The following is a 27,840-nucleotide window of genomic DNA, read 5'->3' as shown; positions in this document are numbered from 1 at the left end:
AAAACAAATGGTTATTTTGTGTGTCATTATCAAATAAGTATTTTAAAAATTTATTAAAGTAAAAATGCAAAATTACGAGAATTTTGAAAAGTATGATATGTTAGAATGCTATATCCAGTCCAACAAAAATGCATCAGCTGCTTGCCAAAATTATTTAGAAATATCCAGAAAGACGACAACCAAGCTTGAGAATATTTGATTAACTGGTGAAAAATTTTAAATTATTCGGTGCTTTTAAACAACTACGACCAAAATGTTACGAAAAAGAAAACCGAGAAAAAGAAGAAATCAACGTATTAGGGAGTGTCGCAGCAAATTCTAATATCAATCAAAAGAAGACGTTTAATTTTTTTTAAAAACACAAATTCCGTTCTTATAAGTAAATAATTTTGGGAAGCAGCTGGTGCATTTTTGTTGGATTGGATGTAGCATGCAAACATGTCTAGATACTTTTCGAATTGTTTTTCTTTTATAGTAATTACTTTCATTAAAAGATGTACAATTTTTAGCTCTTCACCTACCTACCTAGTTTTGAACCCACGAGCCGCCACTGTTTAAAATTAATTCTCAAACTTAAGCGCAGATTTTAAGAATATAATTTATGTTTACTGTAAAGCATACAATTATGTATGTAAAAACTTATTTTTATACATGTCTAATATACATAAATTAAATTTTAGGTGTACCAGTTTTATTTCTCCATCGACCGTAGATAAATATAACTGAAAATTTATTTATTTATGAATACTGAAATACGAGTTTATTTGCTTTATTTTCAAAATAAATATAAGTAGCTAAATAAACATAACATTATTTTGAATTTTAAATCAACAATCATAGCTGGAAGAGAATCAATTATTTATTCAAATTTCCAAAAGAGAATGGAATAAGTTGGTTTACTATATTGACTAAAAGTTCTTTAAAAACTGTATTTAAAAACATACTTTTATATAATAAAAATAAAATATGCATGCTGTATTTTTTATTATAATATTTGTGTGAAAGTCAAAACAAATACTCATAATATGAAACCTTTTAAAATACCTAAGAAAAAGTCTGAAATCAACAAGTGCGCCTCGTTGTTTAGCAACAAAATGGGAATGTTTACAAAGCTTTTCACCTTTAATAAAAAGCTACATTTATGTAAATGGAAATTATACTGATTACAATTAACAAAGCTAACTCTTGTTTTCTCATTCGTATTAAACGTTATTAGGAAACACTATTTCTAAGTTATCAATTTAATAAAGTTATCATCGAATGAAATACTTTCTAGAAACCAGGGTAAACAAATCAAGGTAAACAAATTTGAACAATATTTTTGGTATGTATTTAGTTAATTTTGAACAAAGGAAAAGAGTAATTAACACAATATTATTATACATAAAAGTCATATAACTCATAAATGATCTAAAAAATTATTAGATGATGTATGTATATATACTCGTAGTAAGTTCACACATAGTCAATAATCTTTAATTATAATTATTTACAAAAACTGAAGGAAGAAGTGTTTTGCTTTATTATGTGAAACACAATGTACCTATGAAATGTTATTTATAAAATAAGTTTAACTTCTCCTATCTTATTATTCTATCTCCTTTTGTATGTCATTTACTCATTTTTATGTGCTTTGATTTGATAATCATGAATAAATTTTCTTACCCGGCCATACCGCTGCTTTCCATTTTGTTGGCTAATTCAACGTCCTTCGAGTATACGTCGAACTGCCATTGTCGCTGGCCCAGAACTCCTGCTAGAACGGCTCCCGTATGAATTCCAACTCTCATATCTACAGGAGAATTTGCTGTTTGCTGTACATATCTGAAATAGAAGTTAATTGGGTAACATTCTTTCTTATTCATGGAACGAATTTCATAAACTTTTATTTGAATGCAATGGCACAAATTCTTGACGACACTGACTTAATTATTGAAAGTAATGGAGATATTCACTCCTTCATCGCACAGAAAATCATAGGAAATTTAGACTTTACATTTTGGCTAAAATGCGTGTAATTGACGAATCTGTTGCATTTAATTATCAAAATTCAAATTATCAAACTCAATTCGTTACATACTTGAGTTATTTGCCATTGTTGAAGGCGTTATTTGAAGCCCGGAGTTAGTTATATTTACCAACCAATTTATTCAAACTACTATCTCCACTTACGACATGAACAATGTCTTGCTGAAAATTTATCGTTTTCTATTTTAGGAAAATTCGTCGCTGTCTGCTAATTGTATCGATTTCACAAAATTTGTATTTCTTAAACTGTTGACAGTCTAATAAAAAGATGTAATTTTAAAATTGTTTGCGACAAAATAATTATTATGCTTTTCATTAAACAACTATTTCAAATTTATTCTATGCTATTAAAACTTATTCTAAATGTGTTAAAACACATACTTGTACTGCAATTTAATGTGCTATTGTTTGTCATCATAGCTTCTAAATCGATTTAAAAGTATTACCTCCTTGAATTTTTAGTAGTTTAAAGAAAATGTATTATCATTTTAAATTTAGTTATGTTAAAATTGGCTAAAACCATAACGAAAGTTTCAAAATAGAACGTTTCAGCAATCGTTACATGAATGCTAATAAAACCAAATTAGTGTATTAAAATTATTGACAAAGCCTCCTAATTTGTAAATACCTATTCAGTTCGACCTAATGCAATTCAGTTACTGCATAAGTATTTGTTTGGTGAGAGATATCAAGGGAAACGACTTCGATGACAATGCATTGAGGGACATGACATGCTTTGAACTTAGGTGGTTTGTTCTACTCGTACGAACATATACAGGGTTATTCATAAATATGAAGCAATATTTGAACCTCAAAAATGACCTATAAAATGATGTTAATTTAAATAATAACTCGTGTCCTATTTCTACTGATAAGAATTTTACAGCCCTCGGAATGTGGGTATGGAAATTAGATTTTTTTGTAATAACTTTGGAACTATTTGACCAAATATTATAAAATTTGGAACATTTAACTGTGACAACATGCCCTTTAAACTGGTAATCACGAAAACCGGATACATCCACTCAATTTCCGGTTCCAGCAGTTGCAGGTCACATTTTCTGTGTTTTTTCATTCTTTCGCTCTCTTAACACCAATTTTTTATTGCCCAAATCGATAGAGTAATCAATTTCGATTAAAAAACGCATAACCTTTAATACCCATAAAATGGACCCAAATGGATCTCGTAGCATTTAATTCATAAAAAATTCACAAAAATTTATTGTCAAAGTTAACAGATGCCTGGCAGGGATTTATGTGACCATGGTCATTGGTTGCCGTGGATACCATTTATTTAAAATCCCTATTTTTCGATTTCAGCGTTGTGCAGTCCTCAGTTTAAATTAAAATATCTTTGAAACGGTCCATTTTAGGGGTATTAAAGGTTATGCGTTTTTTAATCGAAATTGATTACTCTATCGATTTGGGCAATAAAAAATTGGTGTTAAGAGAGCAAAAAAATGGAAAAACACAGAAAATGTGACCTGCAACTGCTGGAACCGGAAATTGAGTGGATGTATCCGGTTTTCGTGATTACCAGTTTAAAGGGTATGTTGTCACAGGGAAATGTTCCAAATTTTATAATATTTGGTCAAATAGTTCCAAAGTTATTACAAAAAAATCAAATTTCCATACCCACATTCCGAGGGCTGTAAAATTCTTATCAGTAGAGATAGGACACGAGTTATTATTTAAATTAAGATCATTTTATGGGTTATTTTTAAGGTTCAAACATTGCTTCCTATTTATGAATAATCCTGTATAATACGGAGTGGGTTGCATTTAATTTACTCTCTTGGCTAACAGAAATTTCTAAAACTAGTTGGTCATGATGAAGAGGTAATAACGACTTAAATGCATTCCTTCTAACCAGAGAAGCGTATTTAAAGAGAATATTATTAAAACCTGAAAATCTACCAATACTATTTGACTGTTATGAACGCCATTTTTAATACAGTACACCAGTTAGCAGTTGGATTTTTTATTAAAAAAAAACTTATTAAAACATGATTACTTTGTTAGTTACTCTTGCCTGTGAGTATTGTTTATCACAATTTTTGAAGGTCTATAATAAAAAACATATACATAATGTATCTTTTGATGAGTCTATTCTTGCATTTAAACAACGTTTAACATTTTTTTAACGAATAAATAGTTGACCGGGTATTTACTTGTTTGTAAGCTTTATATCAAATATAGATTCAACAAGTTTTTCTACAAAAAGTTTGAACGAGAATGTCTCCTTATTTATTAAGAAAGTTTCAAATCAGTTTTAACCTGACACTGAATATGTTGATGTTACAAACTAATTGCCAAAATTAAATTACAAAACTTTGAATGTTCCTTCATATATGTATATTAAATGTTTAATCACAAATATACATTTTATGGCTACGAATATGCAGTAATAACTACGCTTAGAAGTTGAACAATCCTGGATCTTACTGTATTGGATATTCTTAGTTCTGCTGATGTAGTTGCTCCTATTCAATAATAATAATCATTTTTGTTTCAGGCAGCTAGTTATATTAATAATTCATATTGTTAAAACATTTAGAAGAGAAATGTAACAGCTCGAAAGCTATTTTTGTGGAAAAGAAGCTTTATAAATGATACATTTTCTTAAGTGTGCTTGTCTAAATTCTCTAGAATAAGAGAAAAAGATTGATACATAATTAAGTTAAACCATCTTTTTAGTAAACCAATACACCCTCATTACCCTTTAATAGCAGGCAATTAAGTGAAATTAGGGCCTTTATAATGTAGCCAAGTCCCCATTCGAAAGACATGTGCCCAGTAACCGTGATACGAGTATCAGAAGCAAAGAAAGACTTTCAAAATGATAAAACAAAATATTAAACTGTTTAAATTTTAGATCCTGTCTCTAGTTTACAATATGTATTACTAATAAAATATTACTTATACGTATGTTATCATTTTGCTGTTGAGGTAACTATTTTATGTTAATCTAACAAGTGGTGTGTACACACTTAATTTCCGTGCTGCGAATATAGAGAGCAAATTGAAATTACAAACACAAACTCTGTTTTGTTTCTTACCGTTTGTACAGCTAACTGTTTTGGTTTTCTAACGTAATTATAGTTTCTCTTTATTAGATGAAAAGTTGCTAATGTAAATGTGTAATATAAAGACGAGGACAGAATAATCTGAGTTTCCTCAGATCCAACTTACTCGTACCCTTATTCGAAGTTGCACCGGTTAAAAGTTAGAGGGTACCAAAAGTTTAAAATTACATATTTTTATTTTTCCAGTCTTAGGAACATCAACATACTACTTGTGATAGCTTTTTGTGTAATGCATGCTTTATAACATGTTGTTTAATACTAGTATAATCAATAATCAATTAGTATCATTGGTATTAATAAAAATATAAACTATCAAACTGTCTATATAAAACTAATTTCTGTTTTAATAGCAACGTACCTATCTAAATATATAGTTTATTGTTCTTTCATGTTGTAAAATTTTGAATTATCTATAATAATCCAAAGTATAGCAATTTCGAGGACTGTGAACACAAACATTATTGATTAAGGTTACAATAAATTATCCAGGAATTCAGTGCACTAACAAGTTTATTGCATTTGAAACGTAAATTTTACCCCAACCACAAACATCCTAATCGAGTTATATCTTTCCAGAGTGGTAAGTAATTAAATAAAGTTTAAATTTACGAAGTAAGTTTATTTCTTGTCAAATGAATTTGATATTAAAAACTGCTGGTCTCTCATCTCTTATTATAAAAAATGCAAATATTTTAAAACAAATTTCAATATCAAATTCATACGAAAATAGATGAAATTTCAGCCAAAAAAATATTTTACAATAATAATAATTACTCCAAAATTAGATAATTGTTTGAGATTCCAGTGTTTCGTATTTATTTTTGATAAAAAATATGTAGTTGAGATTATTTCCGATTTGACTGAAAAGTCAGTTTAGTTCTGTTTAGTAGGAAAAATTCTTGAAATTTATTTCTGAACAAGATTTTAATAAATCAACTTTTTTCATGAGGTCATCTTTAAATAAAAGTCACGGAATTTTCGATAAAAGCTCATGTTTGGACGCATGAGCGCTATTTCGTAGCCAATCAGATGCGAGCATTTTGACGTCATATTTGACGGATTAAGGGGTTGTATAATCGCACGATTTCAAATCACTTTATTGTGTAAACAAGTGTAAAGGGTGCAACAAAGGTAATCTGGACTTGTGATATTCAAATTACTTTGTGACGTGGCGAATGGGCGGAACTGTTACGAAATGATTTTTGTGCGGTTTTTGAGAAAATTATTACAATAACGAGTCAGTTTTAGCCAAGCTCTCGCACTTGGATAAATTATTACTTATTATTTGGTAGTTTAGTGCAAAATCGTGTTAAAATGGAAGCTGTCCACACAGTGCGTGTGTGTTGTGTATTATCGAGTGTTTAATAGACATTTAGCAATATGCGGTTTTTAAAATTTCCGAGTGATTAGTGAGTGCTAATGGGGAAAATAAAGAAGACAATCGTGCTAAAGCGTAAGCCAGCAATACTTTTATTACACATTAAATTGTATTTAATACTTTCAACTAATTTAATAATACGTTGTACTGATTTTATGTTTCTTTATTTTCAGTAGGTCCGTGTAAGAAACAGAGGCGAATTGCTACAAAGGGTAGCAGAAGAAGATACCATAAAGGTTAGTGCCTTTTTTATTTTTTTGTTTACAGTAAAGTGTGAGAATTTGTGCATTTTGAGTGCAACAGTGAGTATTTATTAAATTATGGAAAAAAATTAATTGTGTTATATTATAAAGGTTATTGTGTTATATTAAAAAAGGTTAAAATGTAAAGGCATTTCGGAACGTACCATTTAGAAAAGAAAAAAATTATGATTAATAGTTTGTATAATTATTAAAATTAGTCATACTTAATTAAAAGAATTCTAGACAAAAAATATCAGTTATAAATCATCAGCTATATTAAATCTGTTTTCTATTAAAGCTGTTTGTTTTATTTGTAATCGTAGCTGTGACTGCACCCATTTTATATTTAACCACTAGGTAATGTTTGCAGTTTACTTACGATATATGTCTACAACCAGTTAAAAAAGTTTATGTTTTTGACAAAAATGGAATATATAAGAAAAAAATTAATCATATATACTCGTACGTATGTGTATGTGCTCGTAACAATAAAAAAACTTCAGTTGTAGTATCAGAAATCACATTTTGTCAATGGTTTATATTGTGACATTGTAGTAAAAGTTTTTTACACTTCATAGTCTTAAAAATCGTTTTTATTTCTATGATCTTGTTTTATAACCGAAAAGACAGTTACAACAGAAGAAGCCGTTATTTCGTCGGATTTGTAAAAGTAAGAAAATATGTATAACACTAAATGTTTTCTAATTATATGCGATGGAAGAGAGTATACTCAGTTCATAAGCAATGAAAGGTAAGTAAAAATGCTTTGATTTTGACATGTGTTTATGTAATCTGTAAGTTTAACCTTTTAAAAATTTTGTTGTGAGTTAAAAAATCTTTCTAATATTGACCTACTTATTGTATCTACATTTATATTATTTCACAATGTGCAAATATTTTTTTACATATTTAATAACATAATTAATAAATGCTCAATATTAATTGCTTCATTTATTATGTGAAGTGTATTAATTAATCAATCAATTAATACTGAGACTCATGAATGAGAACAGCCATTAGATTTCCACTTCATTAATTTTTATCAAAGTAATTACATGTAAGCTGTATAACTGTTACATTTAAAATATTCTTGTGTTGAATAGTTAAAATAACAGACCACAACAAACGTATTAAAAATTTAGAGGTAATCCTGGTGCACTATCCACAATTTGAAATTCCTTTACCTACAGTAAAGCTAAATGATTAATGAGAGTTTTATTATCTTTACAAAGGATCTTACATAATCACTTGATTGAAAATTAATTTAAAACTAACATTTAGGTATCTTATTTATGACTAATTAATTTTAAATCTAGTAATTAAATATAACGAAAAACAGTAAAACTTACAAACAACTTTTTTTTTTGGTTCTGACATTTTTTAGTAATTTTGTTGCGTTGGCAATGGTTATTTTCAAATATTACACCGGTTTATATCAAAGTGGGTTATTATACCTTAGGCAGCGGTAAACAACGTTATTACAATTGAGACAAATTGGTTAAACAAGAGAATCCTCATCGTAAATCTCATAGCTGTTTTGTCCAAAATGTCGGATAGATAGCAATCTCTAATTTATCGTGTAAAAAACTACCTATATGTATTTTAACCAGGTGCTCTGTAAAGTTTTACATGCTACCGAGAATCGATAACACATACGATGCTAAAACATTGGTGAGTGAATAAAGCAAGTTTTGAAGTAAGTGGAAGAGAAAGACAAAGAATTATTGTTTTCAACATTCCTTATTATTAGCAATTTTGGATTACAAAATGTAGTAAATAACTGTATTTATAATTCGTTGAAACTAAATTTATTTAGGGTAGACAGGCTGACACAACTTTTTGATAAATTCAGTACGTGCTGAACTTGACAATTTCTAGTTTGAACTGTTTGTAAATACGTGGAAAACGTAATTATATGATATAAGTTTGTTTTCTGCTTGTGTTTTGGATTAGTTAACACACTGATGAGCTAAAACAAACAGTGCCTGGATTATTATTATTTTGTGAAAAAAAACCGCTAGATTGGTAGGAGTACATGCTGAAATTTGTAACGATCATTAACTTAATTACTGTCTATAAACACCAATTAAGAATGAAATTTTCTGCATATTTTTTTCCACTTATTTTTAATTCATTAGCAACCAGTCTTGCCATAGCAAGAATTATACGAAAAAAATTTCTGCGTTGTTCCAATTAATTTCATTGTTTTCAATTAATATTGAAATGAAATGTTTCATTTAAAATGGAGACGGTTAGAATTTAGTTCAATCGGACTAGGCACTCATGTAATAAACATTCTGCTAATCTTTAGGTAAAAAAAATGCTTTAATTATTCTACCACAAAGAATCCTTAAATCTCGAAATGCATACAAGACGAATTATTGAAATGCGTTACCTGTAGATATATTTATTAGATAATAATCAATAGTTCCTGTTGTTTACTCTCACACTAACTAACTAACATCAAAAAATAAATTGATTCCACAGATCAACCTGTGTAAATTTCCTATGTTACAACATTCAATTATGAAATGTATGTTACATACGAGTACTTCTTTATTATCGCGGTCTTAAACTAAAATGCCGGCAATACTCTAAACAAAAAAGGGTTAATTATAATAGACAGACAAAAATTTAATTTTACAGGTTCTTTGTATTTGGAAAGGCTAATTTTACCATTGTTCATCATCAGATTCTTCTTATTCGCCGTCTGTGAAATTCTGAAAGGTAAAAAAACTAGTGCAATAATGTTTTGACAGATTTTGTAAAAATAATTTTTCTTATGGATTTTGATGATATAGAAGTGGTTAAGTCGAAAAAAAGATTCTATATATTTTATTTAAATCTGGTGGAAAGTTTTAATTTTTATTAATTTGAACAAATTCTATTTATTTTAAGAAAAGTCTATTCACGTGTTTATAACGATTGGAAATCATTAAAACTCAACTCTCGGTTTCTTTAGTAACGACTCTTGCATTCGGAACAAACATCAACACAAATAGAAGTATTTTATGTAAAAAAATCGATAAATCTTAACACTTGTAAGGTGAGAAAAAAAATCGTTTTAAATAATTACAACAAAAATATTACACTAAAATTTATAATAAGGTTTTAAAAAACAAACTTGCAAGAAGTACTCGAACAGATATTATACATGCTTTAAGTATTTTATCAATAATAATTATAAAGGTATGTATCACCATTAAAATGCTGTTTATTGTATTCAATAATAAGTGTATTCAGTTTTCATTTGAGGTAGTTCTATAAAAATGATACCTTTATTTAGGATTTAGGTACTGCTTTGCGTTAGAAATTATGATTGTGCGCTTTATATTTTTATGTCAATTAAATGGAATATTTTTTTTAATTATAACTCAAACTTACTTTATCGCTTTGACCATCGATAGTCCCATATGAACACAAAGAACTGCATGATCTGGGCGTTCCCTAGGCGCCCCGCTAATGCAATAATAGCAGTCCCCTAAAATCTTTATTCTCAGCTGCTGGTATTTCTGTAAAGGAAAACCTTAATTAACCTAGTTTTCTGCAAAAGACAGAAAACAACATTAGAACTTCCAATGTATGTTTTTTTTTCAAATGAGTATATTCAAATCTAATAAATTCTTCCATAAGAATATCAATATTCTTACCTCGGCAAGTTTGTCGAATCTTGCAAATAATTCATTCAGCATTTTTACAAGTTCTTGAGCTGAATAAGTTGATGAAATCGCTGTAAATCCCACGATGTCAGCATATAAAATACTAAAAATAAACAGAAAGTGTTGCAAAATGGAGATAAATTCAAATGAAAATTGATTTAAACTTGATCATAAACACGGAACTGTGAGAATGATCTGTCGTGTGATTTCCGTCGGAAGTAATGCGTTTTAAATGTGTTTGATTTCGAATTTATTTCTAGGCAGGCTCAGTTTCTTGATAAAGATCTTATTCTGAAAGAGTTAACAATGGAAACGCCTAAACAACTGTGCCTACTTGAATACACTGAAATCGATAATAAAAATTGAAAAAAGAACGGAAAACTTTGCAAAAACGTATAAAAAGTTTATAGGTAGGCAGATTGGAATTTTTAATATTTTAAAATTGATATAAATAAAAATAAAGAAATCGTGTTTTCGAGTAGAAGATTAACTTCTTGTGAATATTCCTTTTGATATTTTTATCCAATTTATTGTTGGAAAAACTATTACATAAATAAGTATAGTACGTATAACTTATTCAAAACAAATCTCGAAAACTTTATGTAGAACGATATTGAGACAAAGTTTGTATGTTGGTAAAAGAATGAAAATACATTGAGCAATTAAAATCAACTTTTCGTTTATTTATACGGCCAAATGTAGGCGTTTATATACCCCGAAATAAGAAATACCAATATTTTGCTTAAAACACAAATAAAATTTCCATTAATTTTGATATGATGTTTGGGCCCACATAACAAACACTGTATAAACTTTTTTAAAGGTCAGACATTAAAAAATATAAACATTGCAGAGGGGCAATAAAATATTATGTAGTCATAAAATAGTACAGAGGTCGTTAAATGTAATATAATCTTAGCTATCATCATCCTGCTTCACAAGCTTGATGCTTTCAGCTGGCGTCAAAACGATGATAACCTTTTTATCGACTTGGTTTTATTTTATAATTATTAAATATTACTACGTATATCCATGTTTTTAACGTTTAAAATAGGTGCAATGAAGTCGGCACTGTAAATCAGAACAAAGGATGATTTTACCTTACGTTTTCGTGCCTGCTCATGTAAATTTTCTTAAATTGGCTGTCGGCTTGGTCCAGATCCTGTCTCATTTGTACAGCCACATGTTCTGGGAGAACGGATAGAAGTAAACGTTCCTGTAAATTACATACAATTTTAGTTCTTCTTGTGATAAATGGTTATTGATTTAGATTGTCTTGATATTACAAGTAGGCCATTAAAAATAAAATCTTTAATATAAATCAACTATATCAAAATAATTTTCTACTGCCCCTTAAAGCCTTAACTACAAAGTCTTGATTTCTATAAGCGAAGGATTTATGCAAACCATTTTTAACAGACCCCGAGATCTAAAATAAATTTTTATGTATTTGTGTTAATTATTAAAGTAATAGATTGTTTTTCTTACATTTTAAACAATAGTGAAAAAGAGTTAGAAGTTACCGAGATATACCATGACAAAAACACTACTAAATTCTTAATAACTTATAGAACTTTATAAGAACATGCAAGGCAACATTAAAACACACTCGTAATAACATCACAAAAAAATAAATTTTAACAAAAAAATATTAAATAAATTTAAAGCAGTGTGCTGCTACTACAACTACAAATCATTTGACGTTTCCGAACACGTTTAATTTAAAAAAATAAAATAAATAAATAAAATAAAATAATAAAAAGTCATCTATAAACATGCAATTTTTGCTTTCTACACACAAGTTTAGTTAATAAGAGAACATAAGTAAGTTTAAATATTAAATACATTGAATCATTAATAATGTTAGGCATATTTATATCACACTTCGGTGGATGCGCCGGGTGAATTCTCTATTAACATAAATATATGCGTGTGTAAACGTGTTGACAACCTGATAACGATTAATTATATTAGTGACAATTAATTTATTATTTTGATGTTATCAAGTCATGTCAATTTCTAAATCAAGTTATTTCGTCACGTAAAACATTATGATTTTTATAACATGTACTTTTGAAACACTTTTCTGGTGGAAACTAATAAAATTCTACAATTTACACCTCTTTTATTCTATGCTACATTTTCCACCTAGTCAGGCGTAAATAACCATAACCTTTGATATCGTTGGAAATATTAATGTATTGAATTACTTTGTTATAATTTCCCTTCTCGTTACATTTTTATTTATCGTACGTTTTAGTTGAGCACTTATTTTTTTGTAATTAGTGTTTTTAAGGGCATTATTCAATTAGAGGTGCAATAACGGTTAACTTTGCAATTTAGTTTAATTAGCTATTGCAAGTCATTAATTACTCCTCTTGTTTCTTGTGATAATGCATTTACACGTAGTTTAAGTTTAATCACCTTCAGTATATTTTATGTCTACACATATTGTAAATCTTCTACTTCTAGTTTAATATCGAAATACTTCAAATCTTAAACTTACATTCTAGACTTACAAAAGACTGAGCAACTTTAAATCTTATTGTAATGTTGAAAATGTGCTGGGGCAAAAGCACTGTTCTGTTCTAAATACTTCAATAATTTTTAGTTACAGATAAACACAATTCAAGTAAAATTTATGCACACCTAGTCATTTCCAGTTAACAGAGGATTACCGGTAATGCAACGATTATAGTTTAATGCATTTTCCAATCCGGATTGTTTTACTGACATCATATACAAACAGCCATAAAAAAGTGACAGTACGTTAAAGTTTTAACTTACAATTTAAATATACCAAGTGTTGGATACAAACTAATAACCGAAATAAACTGCAACACCAAGAAAATTTTTTCGTCAAACTTTGTGAATGTGCATATGGAGAAACTTTTAAACAATTTTTTGATTTATTTTTATTCTACTTATTTTTTTTGAGACAAATTAAAACTTGAGAATTTTGCATTTTATAAACTTTAGAAAATGATAGTCAAAGTTTGATAAAAGCAAAACTTTGATTCAAGCTTCATGTTTTATACACAAGATATAATTTTTAACAAAGTTTCAACTTTTTAATTTTTGAATAATAATAAAGCTTTTTGATAATGTGGATTGCACAAACACCATCTGCAATTTTTGGCTGATTTTGGCGAACTAAAATAAATAATAAAGTTTTTTAACTAGAATGCGTTTAAGACTTATACAAAAATGCAGTTTTTTTTTCAGATCAACTAATTAAAAATGTACATAATATACAAAAAAAGTATTTTTTATATATTTTTTTAAATACTGATGGATTTGTATTTCTAATTAGCTTGCTGATATAGCCAATGTCTTACCCACCTGTTCTGCACTCTGCTCTTCTATAACGAGTTTCATTTCCAATGATTGTCTAGTTTCCAGAAAGGCTCGTCGCTGCTGTTTATCTTCGACAAGGTAAGACGTCAATCCCAAGATGTTTCCAGTAACTAATAAAATGCAGTTGGAAATTTGCTGAAATAAAAAAAAATCTTTATTCAATTATGACAAAGTAAACATTCAAATTGCTGCTGACAATTTTACATTTTAAAGCTTGTAGATGAGATTTTTTTGTTCAAAGTAAATACAAGATTACGAACGTTTTTTAAAATATTTATTAAACGCAAATATGTTCTTTGTCAACATGATTTATACAGTCAAGAAGAATATCACTACACTTTGTTTTTCTCTAAGACAGTTATACCACATGCATTTTCTTTTTTAGAACAAAAAAATCGATTGAAAACGTCATATTATAAAGGGTAAGTAGGTCACAGCAACTAACTTAAAGATATTTCTATAATTTAATCAAAGGAAAGCAAGTAATGTCGTCCCTTCGATTCTGGGTAAGTAATTGATGTGAAAAATTTATGAGCATAAAACTCTCAACACAACTTCTGAGATATTTCGGAGTACAGATTAAAGTTCATATCACAGGATCAATACTACAAAACTTCTCTAAATTTAGTTCGACAAAAAGTTTTATTTTTGGTGACTTTTCTGTTGTTACTAAGATAACTAATTTTTGTTAATCTAGATATTAATCATTTAAAAAGACAATGCAATATTATTTAAGTGTTTTGTGATTAGTAAATTAAAAGAAATTTTTATATGCTAACATATTTTTAAAAAACTGAAAATACAATTTTTCGTGCAAAAAACAACGTAAAAGTTTATCAAGCGGTTATTGTTATGGTTATTTTTAAGTTACTGATTATTTGATGAATATGCCACAGTTCTTTAAATCTCTGTTATGTTCTAAAATGCCTTGCTTTTATTTGATTTTGGTCTTTTGAAATTATCAAAATTTTAAAATTTTAAAACAGAACCATTTAGTGGAGAAGCAATAAAAAATTGGAGCAGATTTTTATTTAGTTTATATGGCTAGTAAACCCATATCAAAAGACCGAGATGAATCTCATTTATGGAGAATGTTTACAAAATGCTTCACAGGCTGCACGTTTATAGTGGTTTATATGCAGTGCGATATCCAAATAAACGCGCTATGAGTATAAATAACTTTTTCAAAAGTCAAAATACGACTACTATGTTTTATTATTAATTAAAACCAAATATTTTAAAATCTGTCTTTGGTTGCTTCAAAAAATATTGACTCATTATTATTCATAGGACAGTCTGTATAGTTACAACAATGGTAACAATACCATACAATACCTCTACCTCACTAAGGAATACTGAGGGCACGACATGCCGAGATAAGCTGTTAGTGGTTTGAAACCTAGTATCAAGCTAAATGAAGTGGATTAAATCGTAATATCAACATAAGTGTGCTATTGCTCCAGCGGCTTTGTTTCGAGACGATCGCGACCGACCTTAATCAAAAGGGTGATTTTTACAAATTTGTTGAAATTTTTTGCTCGAGCATTTCCATTAGCAAAGTACCTAATCAAAAGTCATCTTGTTTCAAGTAAATTATTTAGTCGCTAAAAAACAGCTCTTGTCTAAACCTTAACATTGTCGAGTGCAGTAACCACGAAATGTTGCCACACGGTGTTAAAGTGTACTTCAATTAGGGTAAAAATATACGTACAAGTCATGGAAGAAGGTCGAGAGTTCACAAAGTATATCGATCTAGTTAATGTAGGAAGCTTGAGCTGCATGTCTGGGAGATAATTTTCAGAATTTACTATCCTCGATTAATTGAAACTGCTACAAAACTAATATTAACGAAATTGGACTTTTACAACAGACTAATAGCAAAATGACGGGAATAATTTAGTGTGGAAACAAGAAAGATGTCTTGCAGCGTAACTTCACGAAGTTCGTAAAACACATTTCTAAACACGTTCAGAATTTCTGCTTCAAAGTTGGAGACGAAGTGGAAAAATAGCAGCAATCAATCATAATAATCAAAGAAGAGGTCACAAATGAGACAGCTAACAATTAACTGTAGTACTTTTGGGTTTTCAGTTTTCAGGCTTCATTTACTATTACACTTAGAATTAGATTGAGCAACTGCGAAAGGCAATTTTATTTCAGTAACGACATAATTGAATTTTTTTTTACAAAATAGAAAGTAACACTAGTTTTATAACTTACTTTTAGTACTTTTACCGCTTTAGTTTTATTTAAAATAAATTCTACAATTATTTTAAAAATTATATGTTTTTTACTTGCTTGCAAAAATGTTGTGTTATAATGTTTAGTATTATAAAATTACCTCAAAAAAATACCTCAGGTTGTATATAGATCTAACAAAGCATTTAATGTAATTTCTTCTGCAAGAATTATTTTGATGGAGAATTCAGATCGGATACCTTACAAAATATAAAAGCGGCAGTCAATCGTCAAAGCATTTTGAACTCATTAAATTAAGATGGGATACTCTTCCAAAAAAAGCTCTTTTGACAAAATAATCTAAAAGCGAATTTTCACAAGTCTGCTTTCAGTTTAATGCTAAAAAATTAGATAAACCTTCCAATATTTTTTATTTTTTGCGTCTGTTGTTCTAAAAATAAAATTTTTATTACAGGATTTGGTTAATAGATCATTGTCATTACTCATTAGTATGAAAATATACCACAGTATAAAACACAGTTAATAAAACACCGTAAGTTTCTTCGGATTCTGTTGTTTAAAACTTTTATTGGTCATTATTGTATCATTATTTTTTAATTAAAAAATATTTTCGCTTATGTGATCACATGCTTTTTAAAAATTATAATAAAAACTAATAAAACTATAAAAACTAGAAAAAACTAGAAAAAAATTTTCATTACTTTAAAGAAGAAAATACACACTTTTAGACTGCAAAATAAAATCGATAACCCTGCTTTTGTTTTTACGTTTTTGAGTTGAAATTTGTTAATAAATTAAAGTTCAAATGGAATTAATAAATTTATTTAAACTTAGACTGTTCATCTTAATTAGTTTTCGGATGTAGATTTACTACCAAAAAAATGTTTGTTTTTATTTGTTTTAATAAGAGGGAATCAATAATCTCGATTTCAAGCGTTGATAGACACAATAAAATTATGAACATTGTTTATGTCTATTGTGTTTTACTAATCGGAAAAAAAATCTAGTTCCAATCTAACTTTTTTAATGACACTGCATTAAGTCATAATCATAATCATACAAATTTTCCGAGAAATTTTCAGTGAAATCATATAGCAACTGAAGTTGCATGTTATGTACAGCAGACTTCATTTTTCCCATCAAATTAAAGTGTTGTTATAATAAGCAAATAAAAATAAAATTTAAAAATATTGCATATTGAATGTCTTTTTTCTCTTCTGTTACAATAATTAACTACGCATTTTTGCAATGCAACTCTGTATTTCTTTTACTAATATCATTTATTGATAAACACTAAAATGTAAAATGTTTGTCATCAGATTCTCACATATTGTGTCACAAAAATAAATAATATCTTAAAAAAACCTAACAAAATGGATTTCTGCTGTAATTAACGATTTTGAAAATTAATTACTTTCAGCATCTATATATAATGCTTTTATTGACAAATTAAGCTTAATTTATTGCCACATGCTCAAATTTGATTTAACGTGGACGTTAATTTTATATTATATTTAATGCAGCCCTAAAAGTTTAAGTGGTTTAATTGACATCAATTAATTGATCTGTAAACGATCAATTATTACTATTTCTAAACAAAATTTTGCATAAAACAACATTTTACAACTTGTTTTAAAAAGTTTAACGAATCATATGTTTTACTTTCCTTGCAAATTATCTATATACTATGCAGAATACTGTAATAACAAGTAATATAGAGCCTTCATATATTATCAAGAGCCACGTGACCTAAATAACTAGGATAACCAGGCACCCAACATAAAATTTCTAAAAGTATTGATGCCAAGAGTCAGGTGTGACTTTTGAGCATTTATGAAGGAAGGCATTGTACACATTGCATTGTAATAAATGTTTTGATTATTTTTATCTTAAATAATATTCTAATTAGGAGTAAATTTAATATTTTGTCGGTCAGTATGATTGATTTTTATTTTTATTAATAAACTAGATTTTAAACTTCAACCTTCGTTAGCAAGTTTTTTTTATTGAATTATTGAACGATTTTATGATACACTTTTAACTAAATTAATAAACTATTACAAAAGCCTTGACATTATATCGCTAAAGATTAAACGTCAAATGCCATAATTACTTTTTGAAACACTTTGGTAGGTACATTATTATTTTTTTTTTTGTATACGCACAAAAATAGATTTTGGGTACTATTTTTTATTTTTAACCACTATTTTCGGGAAATTAGTCACACATAATAAGAGGTTTGAATGTGTGTTTGTAAACTTTAGCAAAAAATGTTGTTTGTAACACGTACCTAAAAAGTTTTTGCAGATTGATCTGCAATTCGAGACTCGGCAGAGACAAAATTAAGTTTTCTCTGATTTGAGATTATTGCCTGTTTTTTTCTGAATGAGGGCCAATTTGTTTCAAAATTTTATCTTCAGGTGCACTAGAGATACAAAGCTACAAAGCATTGAAAAAGACGTTGCTTTTCTAATGTTACTATTTGTTCAGAAAGTAGGCTATACATGAAAAGGTAATTAAACCGAAAATTATTGCTTATGTCACCAAAAGAGTACAATTACGACTTTGAACACAAAAAATCTAAAAAACTTGGAACTTGAAAGGATTACAACAAGTAAAACGGTTATTTATTGGAAGCTTCCATGCGCCTATTTTGACGTTTTGGCACATTCGGCCTACTTAATACGAACATTTATTGAAATCGGAAATGTAATGCTTTTTTTGAAGGTTTATATCTCTCATGTCTCAAGAATTAAAATTATGGAAAATGTGGTACATAACTCAGAAAAGAATGGGCAATAATCTAAAATAAAAAAAACGTAAGTTTATCTCTGCCGTTCACCACAGCTCAGTATAAAAAAACAGTAAAAACAGTGCTTTTGTCTTTTAGGTATAACATTTACAAGCCAAAACTAGAAATGTTATTGAATTAAATCACAACATTCTGCAAAGTTTGTTCTTTACGCCGAACCATTCATCAAAATCCGACAAAGAATAACATAAATATTGCAATGTGAAAAATCGCAAAATTTTAGTTGTCCGGTTAATTTTGGCGGGCAGTCTATACAGAATCACATAGTACCTATATTAACAGCAAAATAAACGTTCTCGATTTTTATTCCAAATTATTAAATTCTTATTTGAGAAAAGCATAACGCAATCCAAAATAGAATAAAACGTTGTATGTTGTACCATGAACATAATTGTCAATTATCTCCTTAATATTCCCTAGGTAGATAATAATAAATGTACGATTTCTCCTGGGATGCATTAAAGAAATAATAGCATTTCTCTCCAGTGGTGTATTTTCTATTTTTTGCACGATTTGAGTTAAAAAACTCAAGAAATTGGCTGTAATTCTTTAATGAAATTAAAAAATTACAATAAAACAAACATTTTTTGAAATTACACCTTAGCAACAATAAAAATGTTTGTTGACAATAAGCCTACCAATGAATGGTAATGACGTTAAGCTCATTTCTCTCCCTCGAGAGATAATTTTGACTTCTGTCACAGTTTTGATCTTTACTTCCCGTCGTGCAAAAATACATATTATTTTGCACAATAAAAATAATTTATTTTGTTATACGTAGAACTTAAGGTTATGTATAGTACAAATTAATGTTAAAAATAGCAGTGGCGTTCTAATAAGAATACATACACTGTGTCAAATTTTAAACTTTCAATCGGCAATATCTCTCAACTGAAAAAAGTTATTGAGAATCACTCAATACCGTTTTGGTGGTTCCTAGGGAGGGAATGAAAATTACATGTTAAGTAATGCACCTCCACCCACCCTTAAAAATAATCATAATTTAAAGTCTTCGTTTTTGAATAATTGGAAAACGACTTTACCAAATAGGCTGTTGTATGACATTTTTGAAAAGCGCTTGTTATGAGCTTTCCAATGATGTATCACGTAGGGTCGTGCCATTTAAAATTTTCAACTTGGGGTGGATATGGCTTCAAGGGTGGGTGGAGGTGCGTCACTTACCATATCATTTTGATTTCCTGTAGGAACTACCAAAACGGTTTTGAGTGATTCTCAATAACTTTTTCAGTTTCAGAAATATTGCCGATTGCAAGTTTTAAAATTAACACAGTGTAAATTTTTTTATTAAACTATTAAAATAACATTAACATTAATATAACATAGTTTCTTATATGCTAAATCTAAATAATTTCTCTTATAAAGCTATAAATTATGATATTGTGATCCTATTAAGTTATTAATCTTAAACCTTACAAAGGGAACACCAAAAGTGCTAGTTGTAACCCCACTATACTTGTTATTTGCAGATATACAAAAAAATACTTATAAAATAATTTAAATTACGCCATTATTGTAATATGAATTCGTTGAATTTGTTAAAAGTATAAAAGCTTTCTTCAAAAAATTGCATGCCGATACTTTTTATATATTTTGTCAACGCTGATTATATATTTTCTTTAATTTCCATTTCTTTTTAGTGTAAAGATTAATCACCCTGATTTCATGAAAAATATTGGCGAAAACTTCCGAAGACAATATTTTATTATTTGCAGTCGTTTTTAAGGGTAATCAGCTGCCACTACTCTCAGTGAATTATAAATCTAGTGACAAGATAATAAAGTTCACGATCAATAAAAAATACGTCTAGACGTAAAATTTATATAGAGTCTAGTTCTGTAGTCTCAGTGTCATGCAAAGAACCAAACAATACGCCGTAATAATTATTAAATGGAGCAAACAAATCAATTTAATAAAATCGACAATATAAAAGCCCTCCTAAAAACAGCGAGGGTGGATAAATTCTATAGAACCGTAAAATGGAGTTGCGTGCTACCATAAACTCGAACTTTGAAAAAAAAACTCTATCAACATGGTCTATTACAGTTAATAAAAAATCAATTGGAATTAAAAATTATATGGTTAACATCAAATTACCTGCTCCACGAAATGAAGTTGTGATTTGGTCAATCCGCACAATGAAACGATGTAAGAGGTGAACGTTCCAATGCTAAGCAGAACGCAAAAAGGCAGTCTTAAAGGTAATGTGACGTAAATTAAGTATGTTAGAAGCAAAAACCATCCTAGACTATCTCTGGGTGTCACTTCGTTTTTCTTCAAAAACAGTCCGGCGAGTATCTGAGTGTTGGCAATATGAAAAGCAATGTGCGGTACTACAGTCCACAACGGCTTGTTTTGGAACCCCTTCTTACACCAGATAAGTAGAAAAGAATTGATTATGAGAAAACTGCCCATCACTGCAATTATGACAAAATCCTGGTCGCTGGGAACCACCAACATGTAAATATCAAAGAGGATTGCTGTTATCAGAAAACATTCCAATCCAGCGCGCTTTTGTCTCACACTGAAACTCTGGTAAAGCTTTTCGAGTGCTGAATCGCGAAAACTGCTGAAAACCCAACAAAGGTTTTTCATTTGTCCCGACGATTTTTGTTCATCCATCTTTCAGTTTTTTCTTTAGTATTTAAAATAATATTCCACACTTATCGAAATATATAACCCGTTTTTCTTGTCATTCTGTATTACTCTAATTTACATTTTTTTTGAAAAAATATCGTGCGGGGTTTTTGGTTAAGGGCCGTTGAGGTGGCAAAATCAAGAATTTTTATTATCATGTGAGAATTAAACGTTTCACTGCACGTGAATTACTTGCCACCTAACCTGCTATACACGTAAGATATCGATTCGACCTAGCACCGGACCGGTTCCGGTAACCGGAGTAAGCTCACTGGTACCCGGAGTCTTCCTCACCCGGAGCATTTCAATGGCATCGAGCATTGAGAGGGCGCAAGCGCACTTAAATGTTAGGATTCATGTGGAGTTAATCCCTATCAAGGGTTGGGAGCGTATCGTTGAATCGAATGATTCTTTTACCCATCTTCTGATCAGTTAATTGAAATCTTGGTTTCTTCAAATTTAGATTATTTTGGTAACAAACTTTGTGGTCCTGATGCATTTTGTTGATATTATTTACGTTGTGACGGGAAAGTTTTGTCGTTACAGCCATAGATATCGAACTTTTAACGTAGTAGTTTGTAAAGTCTAGGTGTGCTGCGTCATTGCTTAGATAGATACCGAAACTTAAAGAAAATTATTAATAAAGGAACTTATTTATGCGCTAGCATAGAAAATAAAAATTACATAAAATATGTGTATAAGTGTATTAATAGCTTTTTTCTTATGAGTTCTAATAATGTTACTTTTATTTCTTAGCTACGGAAAATATTATTATGAAATATTGTTTAGTTTATCTTGTCTTATCTTAGGAGCAGTTTTTTTCTTGAGTTTAAAAAAATTATTAAATTAAATTTTGTAGGGAATGTAATTGTTGATATGAATTTGCTAATAAAAACGTCACATTCTAGATCAATATTCTTTTAAAATTAATTTTAATTCTATTATGAAATCGACCCTTACACTTCAGTTCTTTGTTTCTAAAACTTTAACTAGTAAACTCAATGATTATTTTTCTTGTAGCTCATGTAAATCGTTGTTTCTCATGTAATTGTCTAGTCTCTTTGTAAAAACTTGTCAGAAAGCAGTAAATAACAATTAAAGATTTTTTTAATTAATGAAAACCATTTCAGTAATACTGCTAGATCGATCATAAACTTTTATTAAAACATTTTTCTTATTAGTTTATGTGCAATTATGGATTTATTTGAAATGTCTATAAGGCAAAAAAAAATAACCAAAAAAAAATTTCTTGGTAGTTTGATTTTAATCCAATTTTACTGTTTGCCTAATTACAGACTCAAGGTATACATATAAAATTTGATAAAAAAATATTTGGCAATTAGTATTTTCTATTTTATAATTATTATAAAAATATAATTACATCATATTCTACGCAAAATTCGGTTACATGCACCTAAATTAGAATCTCTGCAGCAAATTCGTTTTAATTTCAACACAGAAAGCTAATGAAGTGTAACAAATTGCTCCTTCTTCTTGTAAAATTAGACCATTAATGAAAAACTGGTGAAAACCTTTTTGCTGCTCTGATTAATTTTCTTAGATTAATTAGAGAACACCTGCACACAAAGAAGCTGAGAAGCTAAGATAAAGAAAAACGCGTCTTAGCTGTCAGACACCATTATTGCTCTTTTGATAAGCTAGATTCGAGACTAACCGATTACGTTTTCTCGGATTACCGTGCGGTAGGATAGGGTCTGCGATATAGGACAGTATAGGTTTTGAGAGAGGGATAGTATTGATTTTTCTGGCATTAGAATTGTTGGACGTACCCCCTGATTACCGCCTTTTGAGGCGAGGTGGTTATTATCATGTATTGCTATTTAGATTATCATGTATTGCTATTTCTTATGCGTACTTTGGCATGTACACTATGTGTACTTGATTAAAAATCAGTACACTGTGTAGTAAAATAACGGGTGACTGTAGATGATGATGACAAAAAAATATATTGACAACACTAAATTATTCGTAATTATTTCGTAATAAAAATTGTTTCATTGTTATGGAATTTGTGAAAACAGAAAGTAGAATGTAGGTGGCTCGTAGAATAGGTAGGATTTACAAGACCTGAATTTTTGAATCTCTGACATTATTGGGAGGCAAAAACTCTAATTATGGTGTCAAAAATAAAGAATTAAAACTACAGAAACAGAAAGTTATTTTATTTTTTTATTTGCCAAGCAAGTGGTACGTACAATGATAAAAATAATATTATATTGGTTATTGTCCCAATTTCACAACAAGAAGAAAAATAAATATCTATTATTTTTCAAGTATTTTAGTACAACCAATTCAGTACTCGTATGTTGTTGTAATATCGCGTTTGTAAATAAAACAAATTCACGCTTATGCATAATAATGAAATATTTATGATAGCTTTTAGACTCAACAAAGCGTGATCTGTTGCCAAAATGTATATAGACAAATCTGTTTACTAATTATAAGCCAAAACAGTAACAGAAAAACTTTAGACTTTTCTTTAAATCAGAAAATACAGGGTGCGCCAGAACTCGTACCCCAGAGAAAAATGCCATAGACGGTAAGACAGATACTAGGAACATGGAAAAAATGTTAAAAAAATTCTATCTATAAAAATTTCGAAGTTATGAGGGTTTAAAGTTTGCACTTTGACTCTATTTCTGTTGGAAAAATAATTTTCCTTTTTTTTTGCTATAGGCTATTAAAAGAGGAAACAAGGAAGCTGTATCTAAAATTGTAACTCTGTTCAATGTTATTTGTGGCTTTTATTGGCAAAATTTTTCTCTCTTTACTAAATCAATGTAAAAAAAACATATACAAGATCATCAGCATCATTAAATAGATATAAAAAATGTCAAATGTCAAAAAATAAATGTCAAAATTTTTTGACAGATAGAATTTTTTAAACATTTTTTTCATGTTCCTGGTATCTTACCTTACTTGAAATTTTTTTCTGGGGCGCGAGTTCTGGCGCACCCTGTATACAAACGTGAAATACAGTAACAGAAAAACTATATACTTTTCTTCAATTCAGAAAATATACAAACGTGAAATACCTGTTAGGGAAAAAAGGAAGAGGCTTTACATCAATATGGTAAACGCCATATACTTCAAAAATACTCTCTATTATCTCAATGTAAGGGTGTTATTATACAATTATATTAAACTAATTTTCATAAAATATGTCAAGCTTAACAATTTATAGGTAACAGAGCCATCTAAGCATTAACAAAATAAACATAATACTTTTATCCTGTCACTAGGAGTATAACAAGAGCAATAATTATTTATATAAACCCTTGAGCTTTCTAATGGCAATTATATTATCAAAATTCTTGCTGTAAATTTGCAAGGTTGATTATTATTATTATTATGGCATCATTACCAGTTACACAATTTTAATCATCTATCTCAGAATTATTAATCTTGTATCCATATTTCATCAAGTCCTGAAAATACTCTTCCTCGGTAAGTAGTTTCATATACCAGGACTTGTTATCAAAAGTGCCCCCATTCCCGCCATATTCAGAAGGCAATATTTCATTTGAAATAAAACCATGAAGAGCATTAGTGTCACTACCATGTAAAAATATCTGAAAAAACACTTTCTAAAATATATACTTGAGAAAAAGTTTATAACTAATACTCTTTTTCTGATTTTCTCTTTAACAAATGGTTTAAGTACAGCCATCACAGCATCGAAATAGAAAGGCTCATTGACAATATGGAAGCCCTTAAATCTGAGAGGAAATGTTTCTTGAACTAATTCCACCATTTTTTTTGCGTAATATGGAGTAAAAAATTTTGCATGTTGTAGACTTAACCCTGCCATGTCGAGGACTAAAACAATTCCAGCGACTTGTGTTTCCGGTTCACGGACAATTTGCTCGAGAGCTAAAACATTTGTTCGAAAAATGTCGTCAATTGTAATAACATTTGAGTCAAAATAATCTGTAAAACAATTATGAGTTTTCATTTTTACATAAATAATTAGATTACCCATTCTTATTACATAAACTCTTCTGCCAAGTTGGTCTCTGTCTTGCAGCATATTCTGCGCTTGCAAATTAAAAACTTTTTCGCATTCTGAAGGTACGGGACAGGAAAATAATTCAGGATATTTTAATTTCATGAGGTAATATCTTTGCAGCTAAAAATGATTAGTTTGAAATCCCAGAACCGCTTTGGCATAACAAAAAAATTAACAAATTTATAAGTTACCATATGAAAAGCTTTTTTGCTGTCAAATTTTCTAGCTCGTAGGAAACGTAATAAAAAAGCATCGTCATCTGGTATATTTAAATTTGTATCATCTGCAACAAATCCAATTATTTTTCATATTTCTCTATGTATTTTCTAATATGATTACTTTGAACCATTTGACGTAAAGCAAACAGTTCCTGTTTCAAATTCTCAGGAGTCTCGTTTAATTCTTCTTCAGCTTGTTTCTTCCTTTCCGCACTTAGAGAAAATGATCCATTGGGATCTCCTACAGTGGCCAGCGATTGCCTAAGAGGTAGAACCATAACAGAATTTTCGATAGGCATTCTCCGACTTTATGAGAAATTTTTGCACCTAAGGAAACATTTGCAAGATCATACTTTTAAAATTAAAAATCAGATAGCGCTAGAACATAAAAAAATAAATCAATGATTCCAGACTAGAATGTGCGTGCATGATTTGGAATGCAAAAATGTGTTAAAGAAGAAAGAGTTAAAGCGTGATAAAACTAAATGTGCTGGGTACTTTTTCGCTTACCAGTTTTCGGTATTACAACATAATAAAATATGTATATTCCAGTTTATCCTGAGCTTGATTTACTTTCACCGTCGCTTGATAAACACGAAATCATGTTATTGACTTATCAGGAAACTCTCACAGGATGCGTTGCAGGATTGCGCAGAAAACTGAGTTACTGCTAACCATTGAGTTATTAGCCGTTAAATTTAATCTTATTAAATGTGTTTATACTGCCTCTCGTCAAAAAATAACCATTTATAATAACATAATTAATTGATTAAAACTAACTGAATGTAATTATGCAAAAAGCTAACAATAAGAAGGTAATGTGTATATTTCCAATGACGTAAAAAATCCAGTCTTACTTAATAGCAATCAAGTATCACAAAAAATATTGGACGATCAGGGGATTTAATTAAATTTCTCCTTAAATCTTTGTTTATATTTCTTTTATTATGTTGTAAGTATGAGAGAATTAGTTACATAACATTTCTGTATGTTCTAAAGTTATTAACTATCTCATCGTTTTTTTTAAACAAATTTCTATAACACTCTTTGTAGTCTATTACAGCTGATCCTCTATATTCAGGTGGTAATTCATTAGGGTTAATATATTCATGAAGAGACTCCCAATCATCAAAATGAAATTTAATCTGCAATTATTAGTTTTAAATTTAATAAAAACAAATTTTATTTTAGACGTTTATACAGAACAAACCACTATTTTAAACAAAAATTGTTACATATAACTTACCACCTTTTTTAGATGCTCGTTAACAAAAGGCCATATAATTTTGATAATGCTGTTTGCTATAAAGTTAGTGTTGACTACATGAATTCTATATTCTTTAATAGGCCATGTATTAATTTTTCTCATAAAAGTTCGTGTTAAGTACGGTGTACACCATTTATACATTCTCCATGTCAAATTAGCAATATCAACAATAACACACAGTCCTTTTTGTCTAAAATTGAGATCATCTGCTAAAAATTCCACCCAGCAATCATCAATGCCGACAACATCAAAAAGTTCCATTTTACTGGGATCCAAATTTCCTGAGGAAATAATAGTAATAATAATTGCATGTAGTATCAATAGTTACTAATTATGCAAGCACCTGTTTTGATTATGTATATTTGTCGACCATCTCGATCTCTGTAGGGTGTTAAAACTCTAATGTTTTTCTCTATTATGTATTTTCTGGATAAGGGGCCGTCTTTAGTAAACCATTCTGGACACTCTAACATAAATTCATAATGCAATTTCATCTAAAACAAAGTTTAAGTTCTAAGAGTTAAAGATGTGTGCACTCAATTACGCCATCATTACTATTAAAAATCTCAAATTGCGCTTTACTATCATTAACTTATGAAATATACTTACTAACTTGAAAGCTTCTATCACATCAAAAGATGTTGTGTACAAAAATCTGAGTAAATAATCGTCATTACTTGGGACATACTTTAAGATGTCATTACCTGTAAGAGATTAAAAAAATATTCACAAAGATGTCAAAACTTTTTTTGTAATTTTAATTAATGTGCCGCGCATATTAAGAATTTAAACGTTATAAAAATTATTTTTATTCATGGGTTTTATTTACTTTTTTTTATATTTTTTTGTACAATACTACATACCTATTATTATACTCAATTCTTGTTTTTGTTTCTTATGTAATATTTT

At 29.0% G+C, this 27,840-nt stretch overlaps 3 protein-coding genes across 5 annotated transcripts in view; all 3 read right to left on the bottom strand.

The window, feature by feature from the left end:
- The window catches only part of LOC123012586 (adenylate cyclase type 3), a 29,595-nt gene extending 7,932 nt beyond the window's left edge, over positions 1 to 21,663 (bottom strand). The window contains exons 1-6 of the mRNA XM_044410606.1: positions 20,877 to 21,663; positions 13,736 to 13,885; positions 11,494 to 11,609; positions 10,385 to 10,496; positions 10,119 to 10,246; positions 1,666 to 1,824 (exon numbers count right to left, since the gene is read on the bottom strand). Of these exons, the coding sequence (XP_044266541.1) occupies positions 1,666 to 1,824; positions 10,119 to 10,246; positions 10,385 to 10,496; positions 11,494 to 11,609; positions 13,736 to 13,885; positions 20,877 to 21,401 (1,190 nt within the window). The 5' untranslated portion in view covers positions 21,402 to 21,663. The remainder of the gene's footprint in view (positions 1 to 1,665; positions 1,825 to 10,118; positions 10,247 to 10,384; positions 10,497 to 11,493; positions 11,610 to 13,735; positions 13,886 to 20,876) is intronic.
- A 2,865-nt stretch (positions 21,664 to 24,528) lies between these two features.
- LOC123012384 (alpha-tocopherol transfer protein-like) lies at positions 24,529 to 26,295 on the bottom strand. 2 transcript variants are annotated; one of them, XM_044410260.1, is made up of 7 exons: positions 26,175 to 26,295; positions 25,786 to 25,991; positions 25,638 to 25,729; positions 25,416 to 25,566; positions 25,063 to 25,367; positions 24,802 to 25,009; positions 24,529 to 24,754 (listed from the first exon to the last, which is right to left on the bottom strand). In XM_044410260.1, the coding sequence occupies exons 2-6, from the start codon at positions 25,961 to 25,963 to the stop codon at positions 24,815 to 24,817; spliced, it is 921 nt and encodes a 306-aa protein (XP_044266195.1). In that variant the 5' UTR covers positions 25,964 to 25,991; positions 26,175 to 26,295; the 3' UTR covers positions 24,529 to 24,754; positions 24,802 to 24,814. The 2 variants fall into 2 exon arrangements, with proteins under 2 accessions (XP_044266195.1, XP_044266194.1); XM_044410259.1 differs by having other exon boundaries at positions 24,529 to 25,009.
- Positions 26,296 to 26,635: 340 nt separating this feature from the next.
- The window catches only part of LOC123012386 (alpha-tocopherol transfer protein-like), a 2,993-nt gene continuing 1,788 nt past the window's right edge, over positions 26,636 to 27,840 (bottom strand). The window contains exons 2-5 of one of the 2 annotated variants that reach the window (XM_044410261.1): positions 27,541 to 27,635; positions 27,275 to 27,425; positions 26,911 to 27,212; positions 26,636 to 26,809 (exon numbers count right to left, since the gene is read on the bottom strand). In XM_044410261.1, coding sequence (XP_044266196.1) covers positions 26,636 to 26,809; positions 26,911 to 27,212; positions 27,275 to 27,425; positions 27,541 to 27,635 — 722 coding nt within the window. The remainder of the gene's footprint in view (positions 26,810 to 26,910; positions 27,213 to 27,274; positions 27,426 to 27,540; positions 27,636 to 27,840) is intronic. The other variant, XM_044410262.1, reaches the window with a different exon arrangement.

Source organism: Tribolium madens, unplaced genomic scaffold (genome assembly GCF_015345945.1).
Source record: "Tribolium madens isolate multiple individuals breed KSU strain unplaced genomic scaffold, Tmad_KSU_1.1 Scaffold_96;HRSCAF=242;Tcas5.2_LG5, whole genome shotgun sequence".
Lineage (NCBI taxonomy): Eukaryota > Metazoa > Arthropoda > Insecta > Coleoptera > Tenebrionidae > Tribolium > Tribolium madens.
Note: the sequence above shows the minus strand (reverse complement) of the source record. Positions and strands in the feature narration are given on the sequence as shown.

Bases quoted from the DNA above. Each gene is read 5' to 3' on its own strand.
- LOC123012384 (XM_044410259.1), bottom strand. From the start codon at position 25,963: ATGCCTATCGAAAATTCTGTTATGGTTCTACCTCTTAGGCAATCGCTG. The intron at 25,730-25,785 runs GTAATCATATTA...GATTTGTTGCAG, and splicing joins TTTACGTCAAATGGTTCAAA to ATGATACAAATTTAAATATA. The intron at 25,010-25,062 runs GTATTAGTTATA...GTGTTTTTTCAG, and splicing joins AAGAGAAAATCAGAAAAAGA to ATATTTTTACATGGTAGTGA.